At 36.1% G+C, this 22,153-nt stretch overlaps 1 protein-coding gene across 4 annotated transcripts in view; it reads right to left on the reverse strand.

Moving 5' to 3' along the window:
• Positions 1–1,751: 1,751 nt before the first annotated feature.
• Positions 1,752–22,153, reverse strand: part of DYRK1A (dual specificity tyrosine phosphorylation regulated kinase 1A) — a 91,478-nt gene continuing 71,076 nt past the window's right edge. For 3 of the 4 annotated variants that reach the window (XM_026077608.1, XM_026077609.1, XM_026077610.1), the window contains 9 exons: positions 18,756–18,848; positions 16,781–16,969; positions 15,914–16,061; positions 11,681–11,967; positions 9,331–9,477; positions 8,813–8,953; positions 8,226–8,532; positions 7,789–7,913; positions 1,752–6,498 (listed from right to left, as the gene is read on the reverse strand). In XM_026077608.1, coding sequence (XP_025933393.1) covers positions 5,875–6,498; positions 7,789–7,913; positions 8,226–8,532; positions 8,813–8,953; positions 9,331–9,477; positions 11,681–11,967; positions 15,914–16,061; positions 16,781–16,969; positions 18,756–18,848 — 2,061 coding nt within the window. In that variant the 3' untranslated portion in view covers positions 1,752–5,874. The remainder of the gene's footprint in view (positions 6,499–7,788; positions 7,914–8,225; positions 8,533–8,812; positions 8,954–9,330; positions 9,478–11,680; positions 11,968–15,913; positions 16,062–16,780; positions 16,970–18,755; positions 18,849–22,153) is intronic. The other variant, XM_026077611.1, reaches the window with a different exon arrangement.

The raw sequence follows: 22,153 nt of genomic DNA on the forward strand, positions 1-22,153 counted from the left end.
GAGGATGATATTAGCCCTAATTATCCAAAAATAGCTGATACCTTTTTGTTATTTAGACTGAAAACATTAGGGCTGATTTCCTGACAGATAGCTTTTCTATTTGAGGTTTGCAGCTTTCCACTATGACACTGTTTATCATTATTTAGCTGGGATGCTTTTCACTGTTCCTCACGGCAGAAAAATTGCTCATCATGAAACAGAGGTCCTGCCTTAGGAATGAGGACCTATGCTGGATCCCACAAGAAAATATCTTTCAAGATATATGCGAAAATATTAAAAGATCCTGCGCCCTTCATACTCCAAGGCAACAATTTTTTTAAGCATTTCTTTGGTAAACCTCACTTCCTTTCTTATCTTACTAAGCGTATGAACAAATTTCAATTCAGAATCAGTCACTCAACAACATACACTGCTCATTTGACTTTTTTCCCAATGGTTCTAAAACTTTCTCCAAGATCTACCATTGTTTGTTCTTGCAAGGTCTCACTAGGCTCTGCTTTCAACCCATTTTAAACTTCTACATCTCAGCCCTAGTTAGTTAACAAATTAAAAGGCCTTCAGCTTCAGTGGCTGCTGACAATCCACTCTATCCATACTGTTGCTTCAGCCAGTCTGCTCTCTCCAGCATATCCTCATTCGGTCCGCTGTCAGAAAATAAACCTTTCCATTCCTCCTTCTTCTTCATTTTAGCCTTTCTTAATTGCAACAAAACCATTTCACCTTCCATTTCTACTCTCTTGCAAACTTCCAGATTTCATCCAAGTCTTGCCATTTCATAAACAGGCTGGATTTCAACTTACCTTGAAACAAAACATACAGCTACATACTAGACATCTCTCGCTTTTATTACTGGAATCCAACCAGAAACCAATCCACAAAATATGCTGAAAAATATATTTTTGCATCCAAAATACAACTGTTAATCTTCACTCAACATGGCCATGAAGAAGTTCTTTTTGATTCCTTCACATGCTCCCCAGGGCCAGAGCCACAAAAAAATTTTCTCAATCTTGCTTTCAGTTAAGGAAGGTCTGCACAATTCCACTCTGGTTTAAGGGTACTTCTCCCCTCCTTATGCTATTATTCATATTGTTTAGATCTCCTTACACACAGAACATCCTATCAATTCCAGCCCTTATCCACTTCTCATCCAAACCTCTGCTAAAGACTCACTTTCCCTCTATGACCTACACACATTGATTAAAATGAATTAAATTCTCTCTCTGTGATTCAGGAGAGGAGCCTGAAGTTTAGAATTTTAACTACCACCTCTCTCTGGGCTTATGAAGCACATCACCCTCCTGTATTATTCAGATCTTCAAGAAGAGTCACAGTGACTGTTTTGGGATTGAACAACTTTGTGATGCTCTAACAGCTAGCATAAAACAATAAACAACAGAAACTGTGTATCCTCTCAGGTCTAGAGGGACCATGTGTATCTGACAGTGTTAGCATGGGGAACTGCTGAAATAAAAAAAGGACCCTTAATCAACAGGGAAAAAATAGTTAAACTGTCACTAAGAGGTAGTGAAATAAAACCCAATTTCAAACTTTCCAAATGACATTGTTTCTACAGAACCCCCCAAAACAGGGATATAACAGAGGAAACTACAATTTGGCAAAACATCTGTCTTTCCCTGCTTGAAAACCATAAGCTATTCCACGATTTTAATATTCTGTTCCACTCTTTAAACAAAAGTACATCACTTGCCACAGTCATGCTGGATCACATACAAATTATCCTCACAAGCTCAATGCTTAGCAATAATTCTACTTTGTAATCAGTTACTCATGTTATTGCAGCCAAAAAGATACTTCCATTAGAAGTTCTGTWTAACAATCTTACTGAAATATATTTACTCTATAAATCAACACTGAACATATTAACCACTCAATCTCAGCATGTAATAGTTACAGATTACTTCCTTGTTATATAAGGATGCTTCTGATGGGTTCCCACAGGAATTATCTTCAAAGATATTTTAAGGTCTTTCAGTTATCAAGAATAAAATATAAGCTTATTGATGGTTTAACAGAAATAACGATGGTAGAGTGATAAATAATGAAGACAAATCACATCTATAGGTCAATCTAATTCATACTGTAAACAAGTCCCATTCAGACATCATTATACTTACAGGATGGAAGACTACATCCTGGAGAGCAGCAGTTCTGAAAAGGACTTAGGAATCATGATGGCTAATCATCTAAATTTACAATCTTTTAATGCAAATACTGAGACTGAAAGATTTAAAAATGCAATTCTTGGAGGTATAAACAAACAAGCAAAGATATAAACTGAAAGATTCAAGAATGTACCTGCACACATTATACGCACACAGCAAGGCTGCAACTGCTACCAGAATGCTGTATGCAGTTCTGATGTCCGTGCTTTAGAATGTGTTTTAAAACATCTGAAACTTCAGAAGAGCCGTAAAAGCCTTACAGTTAGGGAATAAAGGAACTCCACCTGTATAGGTTACTAAAGATAAAGGTAACATTTTTCATGTGAATAAAGTGAAAGAGTTAAAACTAAGTAGTTATTAGTTATTCTAATAGGCAGCTAGTTATCTGATGGCCAGCAGCTGTAGCTAAACAGTTCTAAAACTGAAGGACAACTAAGAGTATGGAAAATGAACTAGCTGAATCACTCAAAAGACATGGTGAAATCCTCAAATTTGAAGAATCTATATCAAAACTGGATTTGTTTTTAGAAAGTTATGTTCTAGTGCACCCAAAAGATACAGACTTCATGATGCAGAAATACTTGGATTGAATTCTAGGGATAACGGCATGCCAGTCAGATTATTTCATTATCATGGTCACTCCTGGCCTCAAAATCAGAGTCTGCAATTAGGTGGAAAGCTGAATTGTATATAAGAACATTCAAATTAACAAATAATAATATAAACAACTCAAAACTAAAAATACAGTCAATCAGAATCAAGCAGAGCTGTGTTCATACATCAATGATTTGTATACCTTGCTGTTTCAATTAAAAACTGAAAATTATCTGTTACGCCTCCAACTTTTACTTTCATATTTTTAAGTCTGTTTCAATGTATCTGATATTTACATATTATAGTATAATTATACCTACCATACCATGGCTTGGAGTAGGTTAATTGCATAGGAAGATTTACTATGTTTACATTTTTTCTTAAATTATTCTTTTTTTTTTTTTTTTTTTTAAAAAGCACAGTAAAGAGTCTGAGGACAAATTATTCAACTGTTTATCATACATAAGACTGCATGACTATAATACAAAGGGCTTGTCTTTTTCATTTAACGTTACAATATACACAGCAAGTCCGGACTAGATCTTACAATCTGAACACAGGTATTTAACCTTTTCCATGCTGTTTATGTTTACAATGCACAGAAGTCCTGTAACCAAACTGTGTAGTAAAGCACACAAAACTGGACTGTAACATAACACAGTATGCAGAAGCACTGGATTTTATGATTTCTTCTTTATGCAAATATTTTAAAACTGCTTTATTTTTTGATGCTTGCTAAGGTGTGGCAACCAGTGCACACAAAAATTACCCAGATTTCATATTACCCTTATATTCCTAGACAGCAGTAGTACTGGATTCCTTTTTATATTGCTAAACTCAGCATTCTGTTTCTAAGGTGACAGCCTTTCAACTGCTGTAAACTTTTCTGAATTATTGAATTAAAAAAAAAAAAACACCACTTTCATCCACAGGGTTGATGTGTCAATACAAAAGAAATATGGATTGCTTGATAAAAAAGTTGTGATTTACAAAAAAAATGGTAATCCCAAGTATTCATTTGCATCTACATGGTAGTCAGCTGCTGTGTTGCCACTGTAAGTATAAAAAAATTCCACCTTTTAGTCAGAAAAAATGACTYAGCCACATGGAATTGACCAGTATGAACTTTGATATTTTTCTGCTGAATTAATTTTTAAAAGGGCTTACTGGCAGAGGTAGATCACTGCTTCTGTAATATATAATGGGCAAACAGTGTTAACTGGGATGGGCAATAAGTGAGTTACCCTTATTTGTTCAAATGTTTTTCACTGAGTTTTTACTCTTCATAGAAATAAATGTTTGAATGGGCCCATAAATTTTGCAACTGCCAAGCTGACTGTGTTACATTAAGGCAGCATTACCCCAAAATTAGGCACCTGTTAAATACAGCCTGCTAACCTCAGGTCTCATGTGAGCGTTTTGCTTTACTCAGACTATTATTTTGGACCTGTTCATGCAATCAAGGTCTTGCCTTCAAGTTTACAATTATGTTAATAAGGAATACAAGAATCAACTGCTGGTTTCATAGCTTCTGGATCTAGTGTCCCTTTTACCTTCAGAAGCCTGAACACACTTATAATGTAACAGATGTTATAGTCTCCAAGTAGATGTCAATCTATTATGTTCAGTACACAGATTGCTGTAAATGTATTGGCTATGAATTCAACAACAGTTCCAGTTTTGTTTAAGCAATAGTACAGCCATAATTTTCAACTGACATTTAAAAATGGTCTAGTTACACCTTGTGTCAAAGTGCAGAACTGCTACATTATTGGTTACAGACATCTATGTGCTATAAAAACAGCTTTGGTACAATAAATTATCAAAAAAGAAAATAAATTTTTGTAAAATTCACAGCATAATTGTGAGGCAAAAAAGCAGTCACATAAAATTCTGCATTTTTAAAAATGTTCAGGATGAACAGAAGACGTCTTTGTGCAGAAGTAATGGTGGAGAAACCACGTGCCGAGAAAAAGCAAAAGAAAAAAGTAAAAAGCAGGAAGGGACACAGTTGTAGCTATTTCCATCAAACGCAAACCACTACTCCTGTGACCTTCAACCAATAAGGAAGTCAACTTTATGACACACGCAAAGTGACCTTGCAATACCTTACAATAAGTGGGTCACGAAAGTCTATTTTAAAAGAAAGGCCTCTTGAATTACCCATTCTCTGTGTTTTCAGCATTAAGGACTGTCTGCAAAAGCATGTCCAAAAGTGATTGCATCTGAAATGGTAGGCTCTTTTAACTTAAGAGTCCAAATCCATAAGGCCAAAGGTTATCCCAAAGACCACCACTTAGACCTCCCCAGGACTGGCCAGGACCGACCCGTTGATTGCTTCTCAGTGCACCTTAGTTATGAAACCAGTCATATTTCAATACTAACTGACTGTGGTCTCCAAATGACGAGACACACGGAATCCCATTACAATTGCTGCTTTGATCCTCAGTAGATTCAGATAAGGAGAGTTCTGATCACCGCCACTTCGCATGCTTAATGTGCCTTACAAACTCCATTACAACCGTCCCTTTTTACAGCTGAAGAATATATATTTGTGTAATCTGAAGGTCCCTCTTTCTTACAGTACTGCATTTCTGTGCCCATGTTTGTTTGGGGAACTTAAAAAATATATATATTACTCCCCTCCCACCCAAAAACTTCAAAGGGCCTTTATATAAAGTCGTGTGCAATGCCTTTAAAAAGAAACTAGTTTGCAACTACAACTAACATTTGAACAATAACCCCTGTTGAAGGAGACCAAAGAAACCCCCCCCCCCCCCCCAAAAAAAACTATGACTAGGTTGTGGCAAGTTAAAATGGGGGAAGCAAAAGGTGAACACCACTAAGCTATCCGTTAAGGTGGGTCCGGACATGGCTCTTAAAAAAACAAAAACAAAAACAAAAAACCAAACCAAAACAAAAAACTTCATTGTCCCTTTGCAATCTTTTCAAGTTTAAAAAAATAGTCAGCTTTGCCCTCCTGTAGCGGTTCAGTGAGTTTATCTCCTTCTGATTCAAGCAGCTTTGCACTTTGTTTTTGGAAAAACACCACTTCTATAAAAACACACAAGAAACAAACTTAGTTTCAGTTTAGTCACGAGCTAGCCACAGGACTTTGCTGAACACAAACTCCTGTCATGGGAGACTCTTCTCTATCAATTCCTTGCCTCCTTGCAAGGTGTCCTTCAGTCATGTAATGAGCAGGACCTGTATTAGCAGAAAACTGGTACGTTGGATGTCCAGCTATGCCAGTCTCTTGGCGTGGATTAGAGTAGACTGTTAAATTCACGTCCATAGCTCCATTTTGTCCAAAGTCCAAGGTATTAGCAGCCACTGGGCGGTTCTGATAGGCTTGATTGCCTTGGTTACCAGTAGAGGAGGAAGATGTAGAGGAAGAAGTAGTTGAGGAAGACAGGGATGTCATGGAGTGGTGACTGTGGCCCACCTCCATAGAATCCTGGGTGGAGGAGCTGTTTGTTGGAGAATTGTAGACCCTTGGCCTGGTCCGGCTACCCAAGGCTTGCTGTCCATGGTGATGGTGGTGGTGGTGATGGTGGTGGTGGTGGTGAGAGCTATTTCCGTGATGATGATGTAATGCATTCTGTTGTTGAGGGGTTACATGAAAGGTGGTTTCTTGAACTGGATGATTTTCAACAGTGACCTGTGTAGGAGCTTCAGTGGCTGTCCAACCAAGTGGTGGAGGAAATTGTTGTCGAACCTATGGTAACAGGCAAGGTAAGAATTAAAATCATTAATTAAATCTATCCATTTACAGTAGATTAGAGAGATGAAGCTATTAATGTTTCCTCTAACTTTTTAAAAGTTAACCAAACCATGCAGTTGCAAAATTATTACAGAAATACAAGTACGCAGTTTAAAAGTATTTCTAATATACTTCTCTAAACATACCTTAAGAAAAACTCACATTCCAGATTTTTTTAAAAAATAACAGTTAAAGCAAGTTCAACATGTGACCCTACTGGCAAAATTACAGAAGCAGCTTTACATAATATTAGTGATAAACAACTTAGTATTTGTAAAGCGTCTAGAACAATGAGGCCCTGATGTCGGAATAGGGACTCTGGATACAATTACCACACTAAACTGAACAAATATGTTGTAGTTCATATCTTGAACAGAGTCAGTAACATTAGAAGAGTACTACCCACAGTACTGGAATAACCCAGCTGATTCAAGATTATTAAAATAGCAAGATCTAGCTACACACTAAATTCTCTACTTGGGAGAAAAAAGAAACTGACTGAATTTTTTTCCTTCAGCTGTAAAGAGGTAAATAAGATCTTCTTTTCTTTTTTTGTGAATGCAATGCTTGTAAACTATTGTTTTACATCTGTAATTCTACATCTGTAAGAGTGATGAACAGAAATGACCAATCACTATCACATTTTGGTTTCATTCTTCCAGGAATTCTTCCAAGCTAATATACACTAATTTATACTTTTTATCTGTTCTATAGTAAAATAAAAAAACTGCTAAACTATTTGTAGTTTATCAGTTGAGCTGTCGCTTCTTTCCAAGAAAAGATATTGTATAAACACTAATTCAGCCTGTGATAATGTTTGAGAAGTACATAAACGCTGTAGGATGGAAGTAAGTACTTCAACAGGAGTGAACATAAGTATGAATTAGTTCTTCACTGGGCTGGAAGACAGAGTTCTGCATACCCTGAAGCCCTGTGTAAGGTGAAGCACTGACAGCTCCACCTAACTCATTACTGACACACAAAACCTTCACCTCTACAAAATTCTGGGAAACTGTTACAGCTACAGGCAGTATTTTTGCCTACATGTCTGACCTAACATACAAAGAACTATGTAAAAAAGAGTTGGGGAAAAAAGAAACCAAATTTGATGGCTAGGTCCATATCTAAACAACTCTACTCCTTACATGAAAGTGTTAATTAGTTTCAGGGATTTAATATCCTCAGAACATGAATATTTAAAATTTGTATAAATGAAGCAGACAAAAGCTCTACTCAAGACCATACCTGTGGGCTGTGCGTTTCACAGTCCATGGCTTGAACAGCAGCAGTGAAGTGTCCACCACTATGTCGATGCTGGTGTGTGGGGTCGGACCGTGCCCTTCCACTATTACTTGTTCCAGAAGATCCACCTATAAAATCATAACACGCACAACAACAAGAGTTGGACAACAAAATTTACATTAACCTGTAAAATGATGCAACATAAAGGTATTTAAACTGTTTCAAGGTCAAAATACAAGACTTTGATAATCACAGTTTTGTAAATCTACTTTAAATTTTTTGTTGAAGTAGTTACCTATTGAAGATGATAAAAAATGGTTTCAATGTATATGACTGACACATTTGCTTTTTAACAAAAAATAAGATGACATCTATCTGGGAAAGACTCTTTTAATATAATTAGGAAATATAAATTAATTATCTGTTAGTGAGAAACTTGCCTGAGCTTGAAGATGTACTAGAGGTGGTTCCTGAAGACTGTGACTGCTCCATGGCAGGACTCGTAGACACACTGTTACTTGTATTTGTACCTTCATCTGCTGTTTTCTTAAAGAAACTATGCTGTAGGGCATAGTAAGGTTGAATTCGGGTCTTAGGGTCATAATCAAGCATCCTTAAGATGAGGTCTTTGAACTTCAAGTAGTCAGCTACAGTATGACCCGATTCCCCAGCACGACGTCCACCTGGTCCTCCTGTTTCAACTCCTAGTATATTGTGAAGCTTACGAGTTCCAGGCGGTTTGTATTCCTGTTGAGAAGTTAGAAATTGCTTGAAATCAAGTTAAACATTAAGTGTTGGATTTGCATAGTTTAAATATGCCATAAAAGGAAATAAAGCAAATAAAAGTAAGAAACTATTCAACACTACTGAAAATGTTAATCAACCTGTCTTATCACACCAAACAATAATAAACAACAATAAAGCTACACTTTCAGCAATACAAAATATGAAACAGTCAAATAACATCTCACTGTATTTTTATTTTTTAAGGAACAATCCATATTCTCAGCCTAGTTATGTAACCTACCCTTTTTCCATCTTTGGTCTTCTTCAAGTTCCAAGTACCATCTGGCAACTTCTCAAAGAACTTTCTTGCTTTTGGTGCTTGGTCAAGAATGTGAGCAGGCGGTATCCCCAAAACTTCCACTATTTTATTCATTTGATCCACCTGTTCCAAACAAAGAGTATTTGTAAACAACATGTGACAGGTTACTGAGCAGTGTGATGGAGTCCAATATTCTATAGAGTCACATGGAAAGGAAATGTTAACTACCCACACAAGTTAAACTGTAAATTAACTGTGAGCTTAAGAAAAATCTAATATGTAAGAAATAAATTAGAAGCAAGGGGGGAAACCAGAAACAGCAAATTACAACCTGGCAATTTAGACTACTGGCAAAAGACATTGCTATCATAATGTTGATGTGTACTTGTTTTAGAATTACCAGATTTCCCAAATTTATGCATTATAATTAAACAAAGCAGACCAAAGCCATGAGAATGAACAAAGAATCAAATTACTTTTACCATTTAATAACCGCATACCTCATTTGCCCCACTGAAAAGAGGCTCGCCAGTGTGCATCTCGACTAAAATACACCCAAGGGACCACATGTCAATTGCAAGATCATAAGGCATTCCCAGTAGCACCTCTGGTGATCGATAAAAACGACTCTGGATATATTGATATATCTGAAAGAAAAGCATTTAAAGATAATACACAACATCCAGAAGCACTAGTATGATTTTGTATCACAAAACAGAATTACCATAAAATATATTTTGTATGTAGGCAAAGCCAAAATAAGGGATCCGTGATACTAAAAAGTACCTATATATTAAATTTATAAAAATATTTAAATGTTAATTCTTAAGAAAATACTAGCACTCTCTCTCAAAAAAAAAGTACACATTCGCTCATGATGATGGTATTTTACACTGTAGGGTTGATTAGTGTAATCCCAGGCAACTACAGGGAATCATGCAACTATTCAGTGTTGCATCACCCAAAGAACACCTATTCTACAAGCCACACCAGAATTACACAACACTTCAGACAAATATTATAGTAAAAGATGAAAAGTCACAACTATGTGACCTAGGAAGTGAACATGACAGATAAAGATGTTGCCGGGTCCTTGCCAATATCCCAAACCCCTTCAGCAACAGCAAGTCTGGTAGATGAAATTACCAGTTGATTCCAGGAACTAGGAAACAGCTCACACAAAAAAGCAACAAAGCCTCCTAAACAGTCCTGCTCATTTCACACAGCAGAAAATTCTATCTTGACTCTTAATCTGGAGACTGGCTTAAACATAGGCATATCAAAACAAACAAACAAACAAACAAACAAAAAGAAAAAGCCAAACAAACCTATACTTTATATTCAAAGTTATAAGTAATTCGATTCAGAGCTTTCCAAAGCTATTGATGTTTCCATACCTCTACTTAAATTAACTTTAATGGGGTATTACACTAGGTTTTTGCAATTGTACTTCTTAACATCTCAATGTTATCTTACTGTTGACCTATACAATCTAGGTCTTATTTGTCTTCCTTTGCTCACAATGGAAAAGTTTCTAGTTTATAACAAAAATTCCTTTTCTTAATCCTAAATATATGCCTCACCACTGCTTGCTATCAGTTAGTCCATGAGGTTTCTTAATTCTTCTCCTATAATGATCCTGTCTTCATTATTACTGTTTATACTTCTGAAATTTTATCTCTTTTGCAAATATTGGATCTGTTAAGGCAGTTCTGGTTTAGGTTTTTTAACATGCAGCTTTTTCAAAGCAAAAGGATATCATTCATACCCTTTACACATAGAACCATCACAGGCACATAACACCTGGAAGGTTTGAAATCGTCTTTTCAAAGCCACTTGGAAGTCAGACTGTTCTACCTACAGAAGTCTTCCTTTACCTCTCTAGCTAACAATTTGTTTTCAGCGCAAACAACTAACACAAAGGTACCCTGAATGGAGGTGATCACTCACACAGCCAAGAGTTATTCATTCAACCAGAAAAGAATCCATCTATACTAGAATACAAGGCACACACTGAACAGCGCGCCCTGATAAAATTTTCAGTGAGCAAATTATCAGTACAAATTGAACTACTGAGGAAGATGATTCTTCTCCCTAATGAAAACAGGCTTTCGCATCCAAGCAATATTATTTAGGTTCTTAARTATTAATTTAACATTTCTCAAATCAAAAATGCAATTGCTTGCCTTCAAAGCAAATGAGCAACAGGACACAATAATGAATTCTTTTGACATTGACTTATTCGCATGGTTCTATCTTAATCTGAAGAACCAAGGACAGAAAGCAACTCAGCCTTTTGCCCTGGAAAGGCTTTGCATATATGTAACTTTATTCAGAGTAATAATGCCACCTAACAAAATCCAGGCAATCTACAGTTGCTAAAGTGTTTGTAAAAATGGGTTTAGTTATAAGCGGTATCTTTAAGAGCCAATTATTGCAATGTTTTGATGCCCAAATACCTTCTTATCTTCAAGGCATACTAAATAGATAACATCTTAAAGTAGAAGGAGGAAATACATTACAGAACAAGAAAATAATAAAGGAGCAAGTGTTTAATAGCATTGCACTGCAGCAGACTTAAGTGCTGATGTATTCTACATTACATAGCATAAAAACATAACCAAAAGGGGGAAAAAAAAAGATGGGAAGTTCATCTATGGTACTAAAATTCAAATTCACATCTCCTACAGACTGTTGATCCCTAATACCAGATTCAAAAATTAACTACTATTTGATTTAAATCAGCATCTGTGAAGTTTAAATTAGCTATTTAGCTACTACGACTTAAAAATAATAAGTTTCTCATACGTATTCAATAATAGTGTAATTAGCATTTTTGCTCACACTCACCCTCTGTCCAAGTTGACAAGAACTGCCAAAATCAACAATCTTGATAGCGCTTCGTTTGGGGTTACAGAGTAGGATATTCTCAGGTTTTAGGTCACAGTGAATGATACTAAGTTCAGGAGTCGCCAGGAAAAGCAGCGCAGTGCACATTTGCTGTGCAAATTTTCGTGTCAGGTTCAGTGAGACCCCTCGGAAGTTGGTGTTGCGCAGCAGATCATACAGATTGTAGGACAGCATTTCAAACACTAAGCAGAGATGGTTTCGGAACATAAAGTGGCGCTTCAAATGCACTTTAAAAAAGGGAAGAAAATAATTAACACAGATGCTGTGAGATGACTATTAAATGCAGATTACAACACAGTGCTTAAATACTTTAATCAGTCTGTAGGAAGCTGACCTGTGAATAAGATAAGACATAGTTAATGGTTTTCCTAGATGTGTGGTTATTTACAAAATACTGTTGCCATGTGTAGGGTATGGGGGGATATTGTGCACATCTGAAGTGTCCTCAGGTGTACCTTAGTGAAGCTGTATTAACCAAAAATAACTCTTCTGTCTTTTAAATCATATTTTCAAAATAAACGTATCACTCCGCTATTAAACAGGGGCAAAAACCTCTGGGTAAATAAAGAGGAGCAGCACAGCATTCCAAAAGAAGTTATTTCATGCTTACTGAAGGAGAAATCCAACAACATTCACAACTAATCTTTGTCCTCAAAAAATTATCAATAGCCCTATCGAACTAAAAACATCAGTAAAAAAGACCAGAAGTACAAACTGCACATCATGCAACCTTTCCCACAACACACACAGTCTTTTTTAGGGGAGAGTTTATTTCTTCCCCCTCATAAACATAAAACCGTATTCAAGTCCAAGCAGACTGGACATAAGTACACATGCACCAGCATACATAACAATAAGAACATGTATCACACTTTAGTTTAAGTTATGTATTAGGAATTTCCCTTAAATATACACAGAAAAGTATCTGAAAACCCATGAGTGTACTGAAGTATATACATCAGCCCTGAATTAATACGTTTCCACTCTTCATAAAATATTCATATAACTAAGGGAGAGAAGAAAAAACAAAGTCCTTCAGAAATTGAAGAGGAGAATGAAGTGAAAAGAGGAAGGAAAATCAAAGTATAAACCTGCTTAGATAAAAGACACTGCAGTACAAGACTTAAAAACCAAACAGTCTTCCCCGTCAGTTAAAACAAACTAAACTATACACATTAACTAGAACCTCTCAGCTAAAAAGATGTATTTCTTTTCTTTTGGGAATGAGGGAATGGTTTCTGAAATTCTTCGTGGTAGTACATCTACAGACTGTACTAATAAAATTTAGAAGTATTCTCCTAAGCAGGGTTCTGCTTCCTCTGTGTTTCAGAGAAGCCATCAACTTGCTTTTCCAAATGACAGCATCTTAAAACAATTTAAACTAGTAAGGCCAGCTTAATTTAAAACATACCAAGACATAACTGCAATTTATAGGTCACAATCCTCGATGACTTCAATTAATAAAACTGATCAAAATTCCAAAGGCATTACACATTTGTATTAATGAGGCATAATCTCAGTTTATGAAAGCAACCAATCCAGTCCAAATCTAATTAATTTGATTCATGGAATAGGTGAAAATTTTGCCACAATAACCTGTTACAGGCAAGCAGGGTTTACCAGGCTCTTGAACATTCAGGTTAGTTGCCACAAGTAAAAGAAAACTGAAATAGGCCAAATACTTCAGTCCTCAGATAAAAAGCAATACAGTCCCTTCTTTTTCGTAATGAAGTCTTCAAGCAGTATTAGCCCAATCATAATTCAAACTTTCAATTAAAGTAATTACTTGGTGCCCCACGGAATTTTACTTTCTCCTTTACTCTAAGCCAGTTCTTCATGTGTCCCTTACAGCTTACCTGTAACAAGGCCACCTGCTTCCCCCCGATGCCAACTCCTACAACACTCCTAGACTGCCTGCGCTGTCTTGCTGCCTTGGCCTTATTGCCAATATCCCCCCACCACGAAAGCACCAGCAACTTTCATGTCCCTGCGGCCTGCCTCCAGCTGACTGCAGTTCCTCTCCACACCACCCACGTTTGCTGACCTTGCCAGCTTGGCCAGAACCACCACTTACCCCAGATGATCTGTAACTACCAGCCTGCTCCTGGCCACCTAGTACCACCTGCCACTGTTAGATGGCGCAAAGAGTTTGGGTAAGGGTTAAACTCTCCACACCTTGCCTTCAGTGAAGGCATCACATTGTGAATGTTTCTGCCCTACTCTGCCAACCATTCTCCACACAGCTTGGAGGCCGTGATGCATTCTGATACCCCTATTAGATCTGGAGATCAGCCAGGAGATTTGAAGCTAATAGAGTGCGGCTGACAGACACCATAAATGCTTAAACTTTATGTCCTTAAGCAACCAGGCTAAAATATATATACCCACAATCCAGTCTCTTAATTTAACCATGTTTTTCCTGAACTCTACATTTTACAGCACGYGGTGTATTGCAATACACATAATTTGCTCAAAAAAAAAAAATTAAAAGGTGTTATCCTTATTCAACTATTTTCAGCAATACTGAGTAGTATTTTTCAGTGAAGTGCCTAGAGATCTCAGTTTTCCAAKGTCTGTTTTTGCATAGCATGCAATACAAGGTATTCATTCAAAACATTATCTGTTTGGTTTTTTGATCTTTACTAATGTTGTCATATTCATTAAATGCTGTATTCAAGGGGGAACGATTCAAATATAAATATACCCTAAGAGATCAAGAGATTAGCCTGAAACAAACATACAACTGTTATAAGCTGTGCCTGCCTAAACAAAAGCAGCGCATCATACCTCTCCAGTGTTCAGAATTATCAGAACTTAAAAAACAAAAAAAACCAAAACAAACAAAAAAACCCAATACTGCTCTGTTTATACAGCCATCTCTTGTTAAGACACCCAGTGAGACGTGAAGTTTTGGTCATTCTCATTTTATGTGATGTTACAAAGAGACTCTAAAAAGCAAAAATTCCAAGAGCTTTCTTGATAATGGCTATAGTGCCTTTATTTGTTGTGCATTAACCTAAAACTGGTCACAGCTTTAAGGTTTTTGAAACCTCTTTCTGATGTAGCATGCTGTGGAGTTCTGTTTCTAACTTTACATTAGCATGTTCCCAATAAACAAGTTAAAAATACCTTAAAAACTTCTAAACTGATAAAATATATACTAAAAAGGAAAAGATAATATTTTAATAAAACAAGTCAAAATACAACCTAATCAGTACACAAGATAATTTAAAACCAATATATATTAACATTATTTCAAAGTTTTCTTTCCAAACCACAGAAAGAAAAATTAGTAAATCAATATATACATGAAAATCAAAACAGCATAGCTATTAAGTGTTTCACCTTTTACAAACTAAAATAAAGGATGCTTAAAAATGGAGTGTCATTTTCCTTAATCTTTCTTTCTCAAACTTCTCCATCTCTCTTTTTGGAATCCTGCTCCATTCCTTTCATCATGTTTTTTGCCCAAATCTCTACTCTAAAGATCAGACAGTTTAATAAACTTTTCACATGAGCTGGCTCGAGTGACATTAGAATAATAATTCAAGGGAACAGGATGCCAATTTACAAGAACAGTCAGAATTATAAGCTTTAGCAATGTTCTGTGAGATCTAAAGGGGCAAGTCTTAACATTTACACAAGACTTATCTCAGGTCTGTTATAAAGCATTTTGAGCTTTTCTAATACATGATCAAGAAATTAATGATTAAGCTAGCCATGAACTATTGCGTGATGTTGTTCCACATTAACTACCCGTGCTCTTATTCATGACAATTCCAAGTGAAGATACATTCAAAGCAGTGAAAGAGGTGTGAACTACCACAGACCACAGCTTCTGTGGAACAACTGATCCATGGCAACTTGTTCAGGGGACCATACCATTAATTGGAAAAGAAAATTTTTCAAAAGATCTGAATGCTACAGAATAACAAGTCTGTTATTTCACAATGTTTCCTATAATTTCTTCTGGATCTGATCCTATATATAAAGCAAACTGTTGCTTTTATGCCAAGTTATTTAAACTAAATAATATCAGAAATGCAAAAAGTTATATAATTTCTTTTTAGTTCTTAAGCTCCAAAAGAATTAGTTGCAGCATCCTAAGCTCTACAGCAGGATCTAAAATATTCCTAATGATTACATAAAAAGTAAGAATAATTATTTGAATACCTATATAGTATTTCATCTCGGTGTCGTGTTTGTTCATAAGCTCAAGCAGTCGCACTTCAATCTGGGCTTGGTTTAAGAAAGCCTTCTTGTTTTTTATAATTTTAATAGCCACCCACTCCTGTTCCACTCTGTCATAAGCCTTTACGACCTGAAAGAGAAAAAGCCACATACATAAGCAAAATCTCTCAATTCGAGTTTTCAAAATACAGTAAAACACATTTTCTAAACATATCCAAATTTAGAGAAAAAAATATTTTTAGAGCTGCCGTTCTTTCTAATTAAATTTCTTTTCTTACTTGATACTACAATGAAGCCACAACTGATCACGTGAAGTTTCTTGCAGCAATGTCACAAAATAGAACTGAGGCTTCATGGAGCTGCACTAAGGCAAGTATTGTATTCAAGTGCAAGTAGTAAATCAACAACACAATATTGAAAATGACTGGCAAAATAAGAGGAAAACTAACAAAAACAAAAGAAACCTTCTAGCATTTTTCTCAAGCTTTGACTTGCTACCAATAGTCAAAACAAATATTACTGCAGAGAATATATAATCCCTAGTACCATTACCAGTACTATTATGTTTTAATTTAAAAACACAAAACAAAAAGTTAAAAATGTGGATTGATAGCAAAAGTTTAAGGATCTGCTCATTTGCAAAATGCATTACCAGATGTATATACTGAAGGGTATCCAGATGCTATTTGTAATAACAAGAAAGACCACAGATTTCAGAGTCTTGAACAGACACTCAGTTTGACAGACTTAAGAACAAAGAGTTCAATTTCAAACTGAAAAAGCAATACCAACTCATATGAAACCTGTATTACAATTCACATGAATTACAGGCTTCCCAGCTTGTATTACCTGTCCAAACGATCCTTTGCCTATTAAAGAGTCAATTTCATAACGATCCATCCACTTCTCCCCATTTTTTACAATGTAGTCATAGTTGTCATCATCATAGCCATCGTTGTAAACTTTTCGCTCCTTCTTATGACTGGAATCATCTCCTTGGCCCTGCTGATGCCGCCGTTTTTTTTTTGCATAGTAAACCTATAGGTGAAGAATACATTGCTTAAAAGAGCACTTTTTAGAGCAATGATTTAGCAAAGCTTTTATAATCATCCTGTACCCACGTACCTAATTCTGTAATTTTAAAATATGACTTCTAATACTGAAAAACAAATAATCCTCTCTTGTTATCACTCTATTTAAGTAAAGCAATTATACCAAAAGCAAGATCTTGATGAATAATTAAAAATAAATTTGTAAGCAGACCTAAATAAATGCACTGATAACACTGATCCTTTGAGCTCGTAGGTGCAAAAAGAAAAGATACATCACAGTAAACTACACACAGTGAAATTACAATCAAAACTTTTAAACAGCCTGGTTTGAAAGGCTAAAATGCAACCAGAAAAAATTAAAATTCAAAAACCAAAAAAACCTCCTTTAATTACTAATTACTATATTTAACAAAAGATTCGTGTAAATGTTGCATAACAATACTGTATACATGCATAATGACTAAGCATGGAAATAATTACATCTATCTACCACTTTTTAAAAACGCTGCTGGAAGGAAAACAATAGGTATTTACAACATTTAACCCACATTCACAAAAAAACCCCAAGAAGTTCAGCATCTTAGTCTGACCACCCAAAAAGCCAGTGACAAAAAAGTTCCCAGCTTCTAGTCCCAGACAGAGACCACTAAAGAGATAATGTTTTTAAATAGACTGGAAACAGCAGTTAACAGTCACTCTTTTCACAAGATTAAAAAAAGTTTCCAAGCCAGTCTGCGATCACTGCAGGAATCACTTCACATTCCCTACAACCACCTAAGAGTTAGAAACTAACTGATGCTTTCCTGTGTTAAATACATCAGTTTCGTATTTTACATTGGCTATTAATAATTAATTAGACAAACAAGAGAAAACAGGTCTTTACTATTTTCCTTAAAAGCTTGAACACAACATTCATAAAGTTTTATAGGATGAGCCAAAAGAGTGTTTGTGCCACTCTTATTTCCATGTCATACACCAAAAAAGCTCAAAATTTGTTTATAAAACAACAGAAAATCAACTCTAGCATTAAAAATTCTGCATGTGCTGGTGAGCAAGCAGGACTGTGACATCAGTGAGCTCAAATGAGATGTGAACGACTGAGAGGAAATTTCACGTTCCTTAGATCTTCATAAGGCTTGCAAAGCCTGAATGCTCAATGAATAAGCATAAGAAAAAAAATCTAGTATTTCCTTGGTGACTAGTAATTGAGGAGGATTCCTAAGATTTTTGAAAGAGATGTAATATATAGAAAGCAGACTTTCAGAACTTAAGAAGAATCAGGCCTAGAAATTACAACACCCAAGAACTTAGTCACATTTGAAAATTTAAAGCTATGCTTTTAGCATTCAGCCACATCTATTGCAAAAATTTTATTGATTTTCATCATGGATTCTTCCCCCTCCAAAAAAATTTCAACAACAAAAGAAGAAATTCAAAACTTTTCTGGTATTACTCAAGAAAAAAAATTAAGCTATGTTCTCTCTTTCTTTTTACTCTTCTCCATGCAGAGGAATAAGGTGTTTTCTTCAGACATGATTCAAAGGCGGACAAAAACACTTCTGTCCTTTGCAGTCACTATCTTTTATAAAAATAATGCACAATTTCTTTATCTATTGTCAAAGGATTTCCCACAATAAGACAAAATCCCTAATTAATGCCAGCAAAAGAAATGCATTTAAATGCAGCACGATTCATAGAAAATATACTTAATAATGTCTTCTAAACAAAAGCATCACAGCAATACACATTAAAAAGATAATTGGAGCCATTACCTCATTAATATGTTTGTATGTTTTGATCAAATCTACGGAGAGTTTCCTCAAAGGAGCAGTAGCTGGATCACGGAAAGTTTGGGGCATTCGCCTCTGTAATACGACAATATCACAACTTAGACAGAAAAAATCTATACACTGCCATATCTCTCACAGAGGTGAGCTATTTAATTCTACCATCTTTCTTGTTAAGACATAAAAAAGAAAAAAAATAGGAATCAAAGCAATGATTTAATCCATCAAACAAAAACCCCAACCCCCAAATCCCAGACACTCTCCCAATACACCTATCAGGCTTAATTCCTATAAACAGTCTTTCCCCCTGCAAAAAATACAGCTCCTTTGACAATACAGATTCTTGCTGACTTCACTCCTTTACCTCATGACTGATACATGAACTGTAACTGTATTTAGTGTATAGCTACATTAAAACCACAAATAGAAGTTAACGATAACTACTACTGGAAAACTAAGCTTTGTCAAGTATAACTAAGGAACAGCAGCTTGCCACATTAAACCGCATTAAATTCAAATTAAAAAAAAAAAAAAAAAAAAATCAGATCTACTGTGCTTTGCAAAATCTAGGCCTGAGAAGAAATCTGAAGCACGCTCAAGAATACCATATCTAGCTTTAAAGTTTTAAAACTAGTGTTTCCTCACTTGTGTTTCCTAAAATTGGCAGCTTTTAGAACAGGTCTTCAACAGCAGGCCAATATTTTTGTATTTTTTCCTAAAGAAACAAGACTTAGGTGTCTGTGTGTGTGTGATAAAGTTCTGTCTGTCTCTTGTTTCTCGTGCATGTGCCCCAAAAGACTTCTGGATCTACTGATCAACTTCCACTCCTCCTAAAGATTTGGTCGAAATCTCAAAAGATAAAGTTCCTATAAGTTTTCCTCAAAACAAGTCACAAACTAGAGGTAATCCAAATTAGTACTACCAGTGAAGAGAAGGCAGAAAAAATTAAGTCCTTATCCATTTCATTTGGCAAAAGCTGACTACTTATCCAGCATACGCTTACTTAACAGCACAAACGTACCACCAGACAAGCTTCAGCTGCTTCTCCTTCTCATCCAGCAAAGGTGTCAATGAGGAGTTAGGAGAGAGAGTGATGAGGTTAGGGTGGCTGGTCCCCAGCCTGTCTCTCTCTATTCCCTCTCTTTCCAATGACATAAATCCAAAGGCCATGTTAAGCAATTCTATTACTTGGTGTAAAGGCTTGTTTCATACATGTTAAAGCTTCTTCTACTTCCTTACTCATTAGTAAGATGGTTAGGCGACAGGGTGCCACCACGTTCAGCCTCACAACCCTCATCTCACATTATCTCATCTCACACCATCAAATACGCTAGGGCTCACAACTCTCTTCTCTTCTAAGTGTTTAATCTGACCCGCTGCCTCCAATTACGGATAAACCGACACTCAACCTTCTGCAGAGCTGAGGGAAGAGCATAAGCCATCAACAAAAAGAATGAAACAGATTTAAGTAAAAGTATTGTTGAACTAATAAATGAACTGGAAAAGAGCAACTGCTCCTCTGTCTTTCATGGTATTATTACTTGCAAAGGTGGCTGTACAAATAGCTCTGTTTTCTGTGCTCAGTGACCAAATTAAAAAAAAAAAAAACAAAAAACATGTTGAAACAACCCCCAAAATTCCTCACAAGCAAAACTGATAAAAAGCAGTTTGGAAAGAAAAGCAGACATCTGAAATTGGATCTGAGTTCATGTACGCAAATCACCATACTAAGAAAGAGACAGAAACAACCCATGAAAACAAAAACAGCACCAACAAAAGAGAGACAGAGAATGCCACCCCCGAAAATCACTCCCCCTGAAAGCTGTACTTTTCCCTCCCATCCTAGAGTTTAAGTGTGCTGGTAAATTTCCAAAAGGGGAGAAAGAGAGCGGGGAGGGAAAGAACCCCACACCAGGAAACTGTCCCAACCTTACTGCATCTCTATACGGCTGGGGCTCCCAAAACTTATGAAACTCAGGGAAGCTGAAGGCTCCCAAGAAACTGCAGTTCAAAGCCTTGATGGACACCATTCAAAATAAGCCCACAGAACATTTTTATACCCATGCAAGACTGGCATCTGGCCTTTTGGATTCGAGAATGTTTCTCAGAGCTCATGAAATACAGGTTAAACTTGCCTCAAGGAATTTTAACATAGGGCATGTCCTGGGGTGACTGTTTTAATCAATTCACTTTTGGACAACGCTACGACCATCAATTTTCTTCAAGTAGTTTTACCAAATTAATCCTTCAATTATTTTCTTATTACAAGCACATGACCACAAATGTTTTGCAATATCAGAAAAGTTTGTTTCAAAATTTTCTGAACAAACTATTTGATGTTTCCAAAACATTTCTGTTGTTTTCCTTTCATCTGTTAAACATGTTCACTGTTAAACAAGTAACACCCAAATACGATTATTTTCAATTGTCTTACACTGCACTGTTAGACAACTGAACAGCATCTACCCTAAATCACCACTTTCACTGTTACAGGTTTTTCAAATGCAAGTACTTCCTTTAAATTTCTACACCAGATTTAAAGAGATTACTGGAACATGGTAACACTGCTAGATCTTGCTGCTAGGAGAAATCACACTGCGGTGCATGAATACGTGCAAAGACTACACTCTCTCCTAGGCTGACACAGCCACCACAGCATCTCTGTTGCTGAAGGTTAGTTTGGAGGAAATTTCCCACGTAGAGAAGAACTCCATAGTTCAGACCAACTATTCAGACATAAGATTGCTCTAATTTGAAAAAGGAATTTGTAGCACAAGTGTTCATGTTTATTTTCTAATTTGCCACTCAAATTTTCTAACTAAAAAGAAAAAAATCTTCTATTTCAACTCTGAAAAAAGCAACATGGAGAAAAAGAATCTAATTTGTTGTTGTCTCCTAATCATAAATACATAAAATTCTGAAGGCCATCTCTGAGATGTTTGCAGCTAGTTGCCTACCTGAAAACTGCGTTTTCAGTCATGCTTTTAGACAATCATGCATTTCTGAGGACATATTTTAACCTGTATGAACTTTTTAACAGGTAGTAATTTGCTATCCCGGGTCCATATGAAAGTTTTGGGTGGGAGAGGAGAAGGAGTTGACCTTCTCTTCTTCCTCCCCTCGTTATATTTCAAAAAACATTAACATTCCCTTCTTCTTCCAAGATCCTTTTAGAGGAGGAGGTTGCTCTCTTCTTCCTCTGATGACAAAAGATTATGGAACAAAGTGGTCATTATCCATTTTATGTAATAGCACTTTTAAATTCTTTATCACTGTGGTAATACTGACTTCCCTCTTGGCTTCAAAGGATGCTCTACTGCAAAAAAAATCCAAAATATCCTACTTTGCAAGCTCCAGTCTCTATCTGGTGGCCAGACAGTAAT

The sequence above is a fragment of the Apteryx rowi genome, unplaced genomic scaffold (assembly GCF_003343035.1).
Source record: "Apteryx rowi isolate R43461 unplaced genomic scaffold, aptRow1 scaffold_46, whole genome shotgun sequence".
In the NCBI taxonomy this organism is placed as follows: Eukaryota; Metazoa; Chordata; class Aves; order Apterygiformes; family Apterygidae; genus Apteryx; species Apteryx rowi.